Genomic DNA, 14,326 nt, shown 5'->3' on the forward strand with positions numbered 1-14,326 from the left:
ATATAAATTAACAAAATTAAAAACAACTTGAGCTAACAATATTTGTCTTATTGATAATTATTTTTTCTTATGTTAATGCGTTTTTCGCAAAGCTAATCCAATTAAAATATTATATTTTTGCTACATCAAAAATAGAATTAAACTATTCTAAAGTCTAAGACAAAAATCTTTATATATATATTCATTTACAGTTTTATATTATTGTTATATTACTTTGTGTGAGACTATATGTTAAGATTATTCTGTTTCTTACAAAAATTATTCAAGACTTTTAAAGAGAAAAATTTACCGTCATTATTACAATAAAACAAAAATGAAAAAGTGTTTAGTTTTAGATGGAAATTTTTCAAAAAAATTTTTGAAGATTTTTTGTGTTAATTTAAAGCTTCAAAAATTCTATCGAAAAATATAACAGCTCAAGTTGATTTAAATTTAAAAAATAATTATCGATTTTATAATAGTAATGTAAAATTGATATATTAATTATATTATATTCATGCGGCGGATTATTTTACTTTCTACATATTTCATCATTTTTTATTTATCATGTATTTATCTTTTGTACTTAATTTAATAGAATCCTCAATTATTTTTCCTTTCAAATTTCACGAGAAATCTATGCCACATAGTGCGCAAGCGCTTTTCCTCAATGGACCGACCCGCTTACCTTCGTCTATAGAATTCTCATACACTTTCTTGCAGTCTTACTTCTACGGCTGATCAAAAACTTTCATAACTACTTAAATTTCCCATGCTTTACGTTGCATAGTCTTAGCAAGAGCTATTGTGCTACTTTGTATGATTTGTTAAGTAGCAGTAGCTTTGTCGGTACAGTTGCCGCAATGTGAGCACGTGGCATAGACTGGCGACTTCGTCATATTGATCGACCTGAATCCGCGCTTTAATCGGCGCGTCGACTCGCGCGCTTGTCAGTTCCCTCAAAGCATCTGTGTACTCCGCTTTTACGGCATAATCGCGGTCGCCTAGTCGCATCATGGCATCTCGCGAAACTGCATCGTGCGGATCGTGCCCTCGTTAGATTTATTTCGCCGTTGCCATGCACCAGTGATGTAGACTCGTCGATAGACGTGTTCAGGTGTCCGAGCTTGAGTGTATATAGGCGGAGAAGAGTATCGGATCTCGTTGCAGGGTCGACAATCAAATCCGAAATTGTGAGGGATAATAATAACCGATAAATAGACTTTGTGTTCAAAACATCTTTGAAAAAAAGGACACCAGTGTTTGTCACGAGCAAAGCTTTTGAATCCCATGCTACAAAAACGAACAGGTATGTACAAATTTAATGTCCATAAATGCATTAAAAATCTGCTTTATAGCTTGAAAACAATGCATTTTTTAATTACAATAGAATATTCTAATTTTGTGTAGCAACAATCAATATTCTAATCATATGATTCACTGAATAGTTATAAACATCTTTTTATGTATACCTATTATTATTAATATAAAATAATACCAGATTAACTTTTTATATAAATAATGTATAAATTTTTACCAAAATTATATGTAAAACTTATATCTATATAATTTATTTCTATTTATATATTTGTGAAATCTATTTTGAAGTGATTAAATAAATAATTTTTACTGTATAATAAAAATAGCATATTTTTAATATAGTAAAGAAGAAAATTAATTGTAAAATATTTGCCAATTCTTACAAAATTATATTATTTGATTTAATTTTTCTCAATTCTTTTCTACTTCACATATTTTTTACAATTCAACAACTGTGCGAAGTTTATGATTAAAATATTTTATGTCATAAAATTATCAATTTATTTTAACAAGAAAATGTATTTATTTGATATTTAATTTATTCTAATTGATATTATAGGTTAAATGTAAAATATATTTAGTGTTTAAACCTTACATAAAAAACATTTTAAGTAACAATTTACTATCATTTAAAGAATCATGAAGTTCTTTATTGTTGATAATCATGACTATTTGAGCGTTATTATCTCAATCAACTGCTAAGTGCCTTAATTTGAATGCTAACGTTACATTTTCAAATACGCATTAATATAAGATAAAAACGCAAAAATAATATGTTATTTAATTTAAAACGTTATTTCAAAGAGACATTTATGAATCAATTTTTATTTAATATATATATATTATATATATATATATATATATATTTATATTAAATTAACAACTGTACGAAGTTTATGATTAAAATATTTTATGTCATAAAATTATCAATTTATTTTAACAAGAAAATGTATTTATTTGATATTTAATCTATTCTAATTAATATTATAAGTTAAATGTAAAATATATTTAGTGTTTAAATCTTACATAAAAAACATCTTAAGTAACAATTTACTATCATTTAAAGAATCATGAAGTTCTTTATTGTTGATAATCATGACTATTTGAGCGTTATTACTCAATCAACTGCTAAGTGCCTTAATTTGAATGCTGACGTTACAACATTCTCAAATACGCGTTAATATAAGATAAAAACGCAAAAATAATATGTTATCTAATTTAAAACGTTATTTCAAAGAGACATTTATGAATCAATTTTTATTTAATATATATATATATATATATATATTTATATTAAATTAAGTTCCACTTAGTAATAAATTATATTAAAACATTTTTTGATCAAGCAATGAAAAATAAAATTTAAAAAAATATTTTAGAAAATAAATAATGATTAATTCATATATTTATTCTAATTAATTTTACAATTATTGTCTCAAAAGCTTGGAATAAAATCAGTAAAAAATATTTATCATAAATAATAACTAATATAACGCAAAGTTAGATCTACGAATCTTTAGAGATCTAAATTTTATTATAAGATTTATTTGCGTAATTTCAGCAAGATCGTCTGAAATACAATATATGGCTGAAACAGCTAGCGCTAATCGAGCACCATTCGATGTTTGAGAAAATCCCGATATGACATAAAGATACATGAAGTGAGAGGACATCCGCCGTCAGGATGTGGACAAATCACTTGATAGTGGGTAAGTGTGCGTGCGTCCTCCATGAGCTTTTCACTTAATATCAAAAGATTTTTCTATATCTCTCGCAGAAAGATAGCGTTAAAATAAGCTTCTCACTTGCGCAAGTATTCGAGCATATATAATGTCTAAGTTTCTATGGCTTGAATTTGGAGAACAACCAATATAATAACCAACATAATACTGTTGCTTATAATTTGAGATAAAAAAATGTCATAAATAAACTATTAAGCAATATAAAAATAATTGAAACACAGGATATTTTTTTAAGTGCAAATTTTAATAATTTTAACAACTATGACAATCGCGAAAGACATCAGGACATTGGTAACTCTGGAAGTGTTTAACTTTATAAATTTTTACAATTTTTACCAATCTTATTACGAGTCTAGATCGTAGATGTTATTCCGTATTCAATTAATCAACACGCGTACGGCCGCTGCCTCCGTGCTGTTAGGTACGTGGACACGTACGTACGTAATACCCAAAAGAAAAATCCGCATTTGAAACAAATCTACAAGACTAACAGAAAGATAAACATCAATATTATATCGTTTCTTTATTATTTAAAAATAATGTTTAAAAAATAAATTTTTTAAATTTATAACTTTTTACAAATTTATTTTAATATTTAGTGTCCTTTAGATTTAATCAAATGCGGAACTTTATTTTCAGAAAAGTGCGTCAGGCATCTCCAAATTTTCTTATTTATTAATGCAATTGCTTTTGATTGAATATCTTATCTCTACCAATATAACAAATCTTGCAAAATATTTTATAAAATATAATAACATGCGATATAATGTTTTACATTTTGCAAATCTATTTTAGTATTTCTCTATTCCATTTGTCTTTTTATTGCTTATGTAAAATCCGCACATTTGTTACATTTTTCATTTGATGCTCACACACGAGTAAGCTTTGTATTTCCCACAAATTACGATGAATTTGATACACCTGCCGCATAACAATCACTAAAATATACCATCCAAACAAAAATATCGATTTAATTCACTTATCACTTAGAACGTTTGCTGTATAACGCGCTTATACTTAAATATGATACGTTCTTCATTATGTAGTGAACTATGAGTGAAATGCAATCTTTCTCACTAATTTTACTATTTTTTACACATATTCCACGGAAGTTTTTACTCCTTTGCCCTTTTACACCTACGCATATTACAGCATTAAAACTATGCAAAAGAAACTATACCTTCGCATCGTTCTAAATATATGTTACTGTACGTGTATGTATTATCTTTAATAAGAACTTTAATAAAAACGTATTTAGAGATACATGATGTATTATATATGAAATCTCTATTTCTTATTTTTTCAATCTAGTTTTTAAAGATAGAAAAGATTATTTTATATTTTATTTATAATGTGACATATTTTTTTCCAAGTTTTTTCAGCCGAGAATATGATTGAGTTTTTTTCAATTTTTAGATTACAGCGTCACTTATACTGTTCTATACTTTGTTCTATATATACTGTATGCTTTATGTATTCTATTTGCGTTCCTATTATATATTGTATGCATCATGTTACATTCCATATCCATGTATGTGCCATTTTCCATATGCTATGCTACATTTTATATCTTTGGTCGTCAAATGTTTGATTAGATTATACATTTACCCATAACTTCTCTAAGAATAAAAAAGTCTAGCAAGCTTCAAACTGTATGACGATTCGACAAATCTGGACGTGTCTGCCGCACGATTCCTCTTTTGATCAATCGAGTGATAGCATTTATTATAGCTAGCGCAATTGTCAGCGGTCCTCAACATCATTAATTTCAATTAACGCTAGAACCGCGCTATAGAGGCAGTAGAGGCGGTTGTAGTGGTAGTCGCAGCCACCGTAGCTCGGCTGTATAATAGCGCTAGTACTATCGCTTGTTACCAAACTCATATACACACATATATAGTTATGTACAAAATAATAGCATTGGTTAAAAAAATGAGGGGAATTTGTATATTTCCTCCATCATGTCTTGACTGTATATCTAGAATTAAATTCTGACTTTTGTGGTCTTTGAACGAACTGACGAATACCAGGAAATCCTTTAATAATCACTTTTTGATGGTGGAGGAAATATACAAACTTTCCTAATTTGTTCAACCGATGCTATTATTTTGCATTATTATATATATATTATATATATACACATCAAGTTACTTAAACTAGTGACCTGCGTACACACATTGCCGACGCACATTGCCTAAATGCAGTAACCAATCTTTCGTTTTCAGCGGCAATTGTACTCGCGGTTGCCAACGTCTGTCGTGCGGAGTGCCAGAGTGAGTGATTAAGCCAGCTTACTCTCCTCGGTGTGCCCGTGCCGTGTCGTCTGACTCGTTCGCTAGGAACTCGATATAAAAGCTCGATGCGTCCGCGACCAAGTGACTCTCTTGTCAGAGTATTCACTCCCAGGGAATCCTTGGAGGAAGAAGCGTTCTCCGCCGAAAATTGATCGGCCGAGTTCGCTTTCGCCTTGAACTGGATGAGAAATGTGGAGAATTAATTTTCCATAAAATCCAATAAAGTGAGAAATAAAATTACACAAGTGTCAATCGATATATAATTAATTTAATATATATATATATATATATATATATATATATATATATTAATTATTCTCGTCCAGTTTCATCGAGCACACAACTACATCAGCCGAAGCACTCACGTTATTGTGTTGCTATCAAAAGCGAACGGTGCCTGATATTTGTTTTTTAGAGCTCACGCGCGCGCGGGCGCTCATCGATGCAAACAATTTTACATGAGAAAATGTGCACTTGGAAAGCGATGTGTTTACGAAGTAAAAATCTCTAGATTAGTCTCTATATATATATATATATCTCAATCAGCGTGATTAAGATAATAAATCGAGATAAAAATTCAAATTAAATATTTAATTAATAATAGCTCTTATAGCCCTTCTTTGTTTACAATTATTAATTTAACAGAGCTAATTACTAATTTTATTTAATTAATATTTTTTAAGTATTTGATTGTAGACTTGTTAGCCAAAACCATTTTTTTCAATTTTTTTATACTTTAATCTATAACCGCTTGTTTAGCGCTAAATGGCTGTTTAATTTAAAATTTGCTTTGTTACAAATTTGGTCATAATATTATACTCTTCACTTTTAATATTTAATTTATTTTACAAATAGATTTGTTATAAGTATAAAATATAAATATAATACTAAAAAGCCACATTTAGTACTAAACGCGGAGTGAAAATAAAAATAACTGGATTAAAAGAAGGCTATTACGTAGATGAATCATTATGTTGTATTGACTTCGTGTGCATTCTTTTCTGAGTGCGATAAAAATGATGCAGCATTGAAATACTTTACTATTAACAGCTCGCTCCATTTACTGTTACGAATGCGATTCGTGGACGGATCTCAGATGCAAAGACCCTTTCAACTACACTGCACTACCCAGGGACCAACCACCCCTGATGACCTGCAATGGATGCTGCGTGAAAATGGTCCGCAACGCGAAATCACGTGAGTATTTAACGTCACTATAAAATATTTACTCTAGAAAGAATATATTTAAATTTCTACATTGGATTTTAGATTAAATTTTAATCGGCTAGATTTGAAGGGGAAAAATTAAGAAAAAAATCTGATAGATTTAAAATATGTTTTTTATAATGGAAATATATAATTATTAATAATTAATAATACTATTAATTATTAATAGTATTATTAATTATTAATAATTATATATTTCCATTATAAAAAACATATTTTAAATCTATCAGATTTTTTTCTTAATTTATTCCCTCTAAATCTAGCCGATTAAAATTTAATTAAACTTATTTAAATTGAACTATACAGTTTTGCTGTAATTATATCTTTTATTGTCTTATAAATGATATAGATATGGTGATATAAATGATAAAGGAATGAAATCACACAATCACTTGATAAGGTTGCAGGAATTTAATTGCTGCTTATCGTTCTCTTTTGCTTGCAGCGTATGAGAGCGTGAGGAGGACTTGCACCTCGCAACTACAAATAAACTTATTCATGGTGGACCACGTGTGCATGATGGAAAGTACCGGCACTGGTCACATGTGCTTCTGTGAGGAGGATATGTGCAATCGTGTACCCCCGACCTCGCGCTCGAATCCCGTACTCCTGCTGATCCTGTCGACCATCCTTGTTCTACGCTCGGTCGTCTTAGGAGCCTCAGCTTGCTTTGTAGAACGTTGCAATGATCACGTCGTATAACACCAATTAATTCGATCCACCCATCGCAGTGGCGTCCAATCATATCCTCCGTAGAGATTCTAGCGAGTCGATACGACCACTTGTCGGAACGAACGATCGAGCTGGCTTCGATCCTAGATCCTTCGAGATATAAAAGAAAGCTGAGAGAAAGTAAAAAGCGGTGGGCGATCGACGTGTCGTTGTAGTTATTATTAATTTGGTGCCTCTTTCAAACGCGCGTCGTCGCTCCATCCGCATCGCGTGTAGAAATTAAATATACTAATATAACAAATTTTATCAAAATTGCATATCTTACGATAGATAAATGATAGATCTGCATAACAGAGTATGCTGAGATGAGCTTAATATATTGAACGTTGCCAAAAAAAAAATATATATATATATATATATATATATATATATATATGGATAATAGCAAAGATCTCTGCAAAAATAATATTTTTTCTATTCTTATAAGAAATTTTATTATGTATTATAATGTGGTTTAAATTAATTATTTGTTATACTTTTAGGAAAAAAAGCTGAAGAGAGCTGAAAAAGAGTTATTATTAATTTGCATTCTACAAAACTTGATATTATATAATTGTGATATTTATTTCTGTGATATATAATTAATAGGGACAAAAGTGAAGTTTCTTTTACTGCGAGAGTGCACAATTTGTGTGCATCGTTCGTTCCGATCACTGGCCTTAGATAGCATCGAGAATATCTAAGCGTTTTCTTGTGTAGCAATCATCCCGACTCTCTATCTAATCGATTTCTCTGACGATTTTAACACGAGTTCAAGTTTTTTGTTAGTTGCTCTTTGAGCAAGCACGGCTAGCATTTTTGCAAACATTCGTGATAAGCTCTGAGGAAGGAAATTTATAAAGAAGAAATATAAAATAAATATTTAAAAAATAAAATATATATTAAATATATATTAAATATATATTAAATATATCTATTGAATATTGAATACTAAATACTATGATCTGTTTAAATTATAGATCTACATTTGTAATATAAAAGTTAATACAATAATTTTACTTGAAATATTTTATATTTCTATAGTAATTTTTGACATAATAACATACAAATTATTTCGTTATCTAAATTATATAACATTTTGCAATATTTCTCATTTAAATTTAACATGCTTAATGCTTTAAATATTGCCTATCATAATATACCATAAATTTTAATTGCACCACCCAATTTTAAAGTTTAAAAAGTATGTTCCACTAATAAATCAACAAGTAAAATTCAGTCAAATTATTCATCAAAATATATATTTGTGGAAATTGAGCTCCTTCCTCGGAATTGTCGTTGCATGTACTCGACTGTCGTCTGGGAACATCGATGATGGATTTACCGTTTACCCTAATAGTACTACAAGGAGAAAAACCAATGTGGATACTCTAACTTTCGGTTTTTTCTCACGAAAATGCACCTCACTGTGTCGTTTCTCTCATTCTGATGCGACAATGTTCGACGCGACTGGTCGAATTTCGTACGATGCGAGAACTTGTTGAAAAGCACAGTACAATTGCACGACGTATGGACGCCGATCCGTATAATTTTAAAAAAATTACATATAAGGCTACTCAGAAAATTTTTAATTTTTTAATAAAATTAAATAAATAAATTAAAGTTTTATTAAATTTGAAAGTTGTAATATTTTTTATACAATAATGCAAATAATGTATAAAAGTATTGAAAAACAAGTGACTTTTTAATTTTTTGAAATAATTGGAATTTCACGCAATATATAATGAAGAAAGAAATTGAATTGACATCTTTCCAAATTATATTTTTGCATTTATGCTATCGCTTTAAACATGTGTTATTATTTTCTACATTTGTCTAGTTATAGTTTTAAATTTAGTATTGCATATATCTATATGTTAATCTTCAAATAATTATTACACAATGATAATATTTTATAGAGAAAAACGGCGCTCATTCGTCAAGCAAATTTAATCAATTTAGCAAAACGCTTCCTTGATTCCACTCAATCACAACTCTCACTCACTGTTCTTTACACAACGTCTTTCTCTCTCTCTTTCTCTCTTTCTCTCTCTCTTTCTCTCTCTCTATCTCTCTCTTTCTGTCTTTATCACACAGCCTGATTCTTTACCTATGCACTCTTCTTTCATTCTTTTCATTCTTCAACGATGCAATTTTCTCGTAGATACCTTGTCCGTTCCGTTATTCTAATAAGACATTCTCATACTCGAAGTGACGGAAAGGCTTTGAGTTTATGATAGAAGGCGAGCTTGTATTATAGAAAGACTACTTTAGACGGCATGGTTGCAGCATGCACATCCAACAGACAGCACCGACAGATGCAGAAAGAACCGACCGAGGCGAGCAGCGAGGATGACGTTTTCGAATTCCGGAAGTTGTTTAAATATATATATGCGCACGTTTTTTGAAACGAATAAGTCTCATAAAATCCATTTTCTGCTTAAAAAATTTTAGAGCATTTCTAAATTATTGACATATAAAGATTAAACAGAATAGAAAGATTAATATTTCAATACTGCTACTCAAAACTCTTTAAAACGTCGTAAAAAAATTTTGAGTTTTAATTCTAAAAATTTAAGAATTAAAATTTCAAGACTATAAAATTTTAAATTTAATTTTTTTAGAAAACTTGAGAACTTAAAGAGTTTCGAAATTTAAATAATAAAAATAAAAATCTTACGATAATTTTACAAACATCTTCTGAAAGCGGGTGCATATTCTAGAGCATAAATCAATATAGAGATGAAGTTTTAACTTAGAAGAAAAATCGCGTAATACATAGACAAAAATGAAGTTGAGTGCATGGATTGTAGCGTTCACAAGGCTGTACGAATTATGGAAAGTCAACGCAGACAAATTTTTAATCGCAATATTTTTAATCATCAATCTGAATCATATCTGCATATAGTAAAAATTAATATAAAATATTTTATGTACGCGTATGTATATATAATTATATATTTTTAGGAAAAAATGAAGAAAACATACACAAGAGAAAAGATTTTTTAAGCCTCGCTATACTTGAATTCTTCTTCTAAGTAAAGATACTCCTCTTTTTCAATTTTTTCATATTAAACTATATTTTATATATTTATCTGTCAAATGTAATACGCCTTTTCAAAATATTTTAACTTAATTTTATGTAACTGTTTCCATTACTATTTCAGATAAAATATTTCATACAGCTTATATTTAACTAGGATCTAGTATGCAGGAACAGCTTTGGCGTTCGACTTTCAAATAGCCGTACAGCAACACCTTGCATGAGACTGCATGACCCTGTCGTTATTATTCTTGCGTGTGAACGAGTACTCCATTTCCACAGTCTTTGGTCGAAAGCGAACAGCGTTCCATGTATTTAATTCTCCTTAAATCTTATTACAAACACGTTATCGAATTACATACGAGTTATATATGCAATTAATTAAACTTTAAATATTCAAAATTTTGTCCGCGTTTGTACAAATTTAAAAAAAAAAAAACGTGCTTGCTGTTTCTTTCCACCCATGACTCTGAATGCAACAACAAGAACAATAACAGCATTAACAAAAATTACAATTATAACTACTATGACAACTTTAAATAACCCACGATACCTTCCACCCCGATAAATGCAACGCAAAACAGACGAAAAGCAAAGCACAACGTGGGCCTTCAGCTTCGTTTGTGCCGCAATTAACGAGCCTTTCGCTTATGATAAATATCATATTCAGCTGCCAAATCGAGCTTAATCTCATTTGACCAAATCTTAATTATTCAGCAAGGAAAATTGTTGAATCATCGATACAATCGCGGCATTCGAGTCCGATACATCGGTGACTTCTCCAATAAGTATTTTATAAAAATGAATTTATTAATACTGCAGTTTTTAACGTTCGCGTATAATTATTACTTACATATATATAATATAAACTTTTACTTAATTATTCACCAACGATATAAAATATCAAATTCAATACTTAAAACGTCGCTAGTGGTATTTAAAATAGGAACGATATATTTAATTTAATTGATGTCATCAAAAATGTTTATTAATTTTAATTAATTGTACCATTCTAGTTTTTCACTTGAAAAGGACCAAAAACAGATGGTCGAAACGTTGTGGAAATAAAATAAAAATTTCTTGGCTAGTTTGGGTCAAATTAAATATATCGTTCCTATTCTAATATAAAATAAATTGGTGAAATAATTTTATTGTTTAACGAACTGAAAATGATATCTCTTGAAAGTTAAAAAATATGTCAAAATGTCAGGAATGAATGAAAAAACCAAAAATCACCGATGTTAAATGTCACCGACTGCCACTCGATGATGATGCAATCGTCACCCCTGCCGAATACAATCGTCGATTATTAACGGAGTCGCTCGCGACTGGCACGGCCAAGCTGAACGCGCATGTCCTCACAGAGAGGCTTTCGAAGCGGAGCCTCTTGCCAAACAAGCTTCGGTGCTTGCTTGACATTTGGATGGGCGAGCAGACCGACGTTTCTCTGGCAAGCCATGCGGCTCGTGTCGCGTCATTTGTTCATTGTCGCACGCGCGGCTGCGAGGCTAATCCGTTCTACACCGCGATTTATATCACTCTTAGATCTCCCCTTAACTCTTTGAGTTTCCTTCTCTGTCCCTTCAATCTATTTCATCCAGCGTCCCTTCAATTTAACGCGCCTTGTTCTTATGTCAGATATAAGCGCTTTTCACGCGAGGAAACTGCTCGGGTTGAATTGCGCTAATTATACTCGATTTTATGCAATGACTTATAAATCGATATTAGCTTTCTCTCATGAGAATGGGTTTTTTTGATTTAAATAAAAATTTAACGCGATATTTAAAGCTTATTTATATTTACAAATATTTTTATCTATGGTGGGACGAGAATATTTTTAACATATAATAAAAATGTCACTACTCACGTCACACTTTATTGTAAAGTTAAAGAATATACTATTATAATATATAAAAGAATAAGAGGTAAGCTAAATCAAGCTTTATTTAATTAAATTAATATGGTTAAAATGCATATATAGGATATTTCGTAAAATGCATACATCAAATTTAAAAATAATTCTGCAATTTAAAATTTGGCTAGTTATCTCTGACTAGCAATATTTTATAATTTTATTATAATCATAAACATGTTAAAAAGTTAGTTGACAAATGTTGGAAAAAACCAAACGAATCCAGAGAGCACGTTTCCTCGTTATACATCTGAATCGCAACGGAAACACAGAAATGTCAATCTCAAATCCTCGCTCATCAGTAGTAATCGGTACTAAACCTGGCCTCGCAGCTGAAAGGTATCCACGTGTGTAATTAGCAAATCTACTTGCGATATGAATTATTTAGCATAGGAAAGCATCGACACGCAAAGACGAGAAAATATAGATATAAGAAAGAATATTTTAATCCTTTAACCCGATGAATTAAATTTTTAATTTTATGTATCAGAAATATAATATTTGTCTTACGATAAATTAATAAAAAAATATTTTGTTGCATAAATCAAGAAAAATGACGGTTAAGGGGTTAATTATTGGAATACATTGTATTTGTTTAATATTGTACTACTATACGATACATGTGCGATTGTATAATTAGTTTATATCTATAAGAAATAATTGAAAGAGATAACTTTCATTTTATTAGAATATATTACACAAAGCCATGACATGTTAAATATTATTTGTAAATGTAAAAGTAAAAGGCGATGAACATTATATATTTTTGTTATCGCCTACATTGATAAAATGTAAAATGATAAACATGTCCCTCGTTCTCGAATCGTTAAATAATTAACGTATTTTACCATATCAGTAGACTTTAATCTATTTTTGTGAATATCCATCAAAAATATCGACTTAACTCCTTATTAATTGAATATAGCTAAATCTTATTTATATGAGATTACAAAGAAAGCCTTCTCTTATTAAAATGTATTTATAACATTAATCTCTTTGCTTTTATTATTACGGCATATTCTGTCGCAAATTTGTAAATAGCTTTGCAAGAAAAAATGTTTTCAGTTATAAATAACGAATGCTAACTTAAGCTAAATAGGTATATATATTTAATTTTGAATTTAATGATATTAAATAATAAAATAATTCTTAGATGAAAGATAATTCATTAATGCCTTAATGCTCAATTTTGTATCATCACTTGTGTCGCAAGCGGTAAAAAGGTTAAGATATATTATACATTTTGCAAAAAACTTAATTGAAGTGTTATATGAGATTGCTGGATATTACAATTAATAGAATTAAATAAATTTCCTCTATTGCCAGTATATTAACAATACGTTTATACATTGAATATTAATATTATTATATAAGTATTTAATTATCTCTCAATCAATTTTTCAAAATTATTTTGTAATGCTATTACTTAATGGCAATTCCAGATTTAATTGATTTTAAATTAATTTAAAAATATAACATTAAAAATCACTATATTAAGAAAATTAGAACACTAAATTAACTAATTTTATATATAAATATATGTATATACAGAGTTGGGCAGATACTTCGAAACAAAATATTTAAATACAAGATACAAGATACTGTTCGACATATATTCAAATACTATTGAAATACTTTGGTTTTAAAATATATTTAAATATTAATTGTATTTAAATACATTTATAAATACTTTTAAATACACAATTATATTTTTAAATTTTCTTATATACAATATCCTTAATACATAATACATATATATGTATATATATTTATATATATAATGCATTTATTTCGAGAGCCGATAAAATATTTTTAATATAAACTTAATATTAAACTAATTACAAAAAGATTATCTACTATTATTTAAAAAATTTTATATTTTAAATAATAGTAGATAATATTTTTGTAATTACTTTAATATTAAGTATAATATAGTCTGACGGTAGAATTATATGAAAATAATATCAAAAGTAAGTTAATTTCAACACTTTAAAAGATAAGTTTATTTATTTGTACTTTATACGTTATAAAATAATAATAACTAAAATAAACATAATAGCATATGTATATATATATATATATATATATATATATATAT

At 28.9% G+C, this 14,326-nt stretch overlaps 1 protein-coding gene across 2 annotated transcripts; it reads left to right on the top strand.

Annotated features, from left to right (window-relative positions):
* The first annotated feature begins 792 nt into the window (after positions 1-792).
* On the top strand, positions 793-13,219 carry qvr (glycosylphosphatidylinositol-anchored protein quiver). 2 transcript variants are annotated; one of them, XM_029320950.2, is made up of 5 exons: positions 796-1,288; positions 2,861-3,008; positions 5,267-5,314; positions 6,386-6,532; positions 7,008-13,219. In XM_029320950.2, exons 2-5 carry the CDS (start codon positions 2,984-2,986, stop codon positions 7,262-7,264), a joined length of 477 nt encoding a protein of 158 aa, XP_029176783.1. In that variant the 5' UTR covers positions 796-1,288; positions 2,861-2,983; the 3' UTR covers positions 7,265-13,219. The 2 variants fall into 2 exon arrangements, with proteins under 2 accessions (XP_029176784.1, XP_029176783.1); XM_029320951.2 differs by lacking the exon at positions 5,267-5,314 and having other exon boundaries at positions 793-1,288.
* Positions 13,220-14,326: the final 1,107 nt, after the last annotated feature.

Source organism: Nylanderia fulva, unplaced genomic scaffold (genome assembly GCF_048542155.1).
Source record: "Nylanderia fulva isolate GAGA-0341 unplaced genomic scaffold, ASM4854215v1 Scaffold4, whole genome shotgun sequence".
Classification (NCBI taxonomy): Eukaryota; Metazoa; Arthropoda; class Insecta; order Hymenoptera; family Formicidae; genus Nylanderia; species Nylanderia fulva.

What these genes read in the sequence shown, in the direction of transcription:
- qvr (XM_029320950.2), top strand. Translation starts at nt 2,984, where the DNA reads ATGTGGACAAATCACTTGATAGTGG. An exon ending in GACAAATCACTTGATAGTGG is followed by an intron (nt 3,009 to 5,266) that starts GTAAGTGTGCGT and finishes TTTCGTTTTCAG; the next exon opens with CGGCAATTGTACTCGCGGTT. An exon ending in CTGTCGTGCGGAGTGCCAGA is followed by an intron (nt 5,315 to 6,385) that starts GTGAGTGATTAA and finishes TACTATTAACAG; the next exon opens with CTCGCTCCATTTACTGTTAC.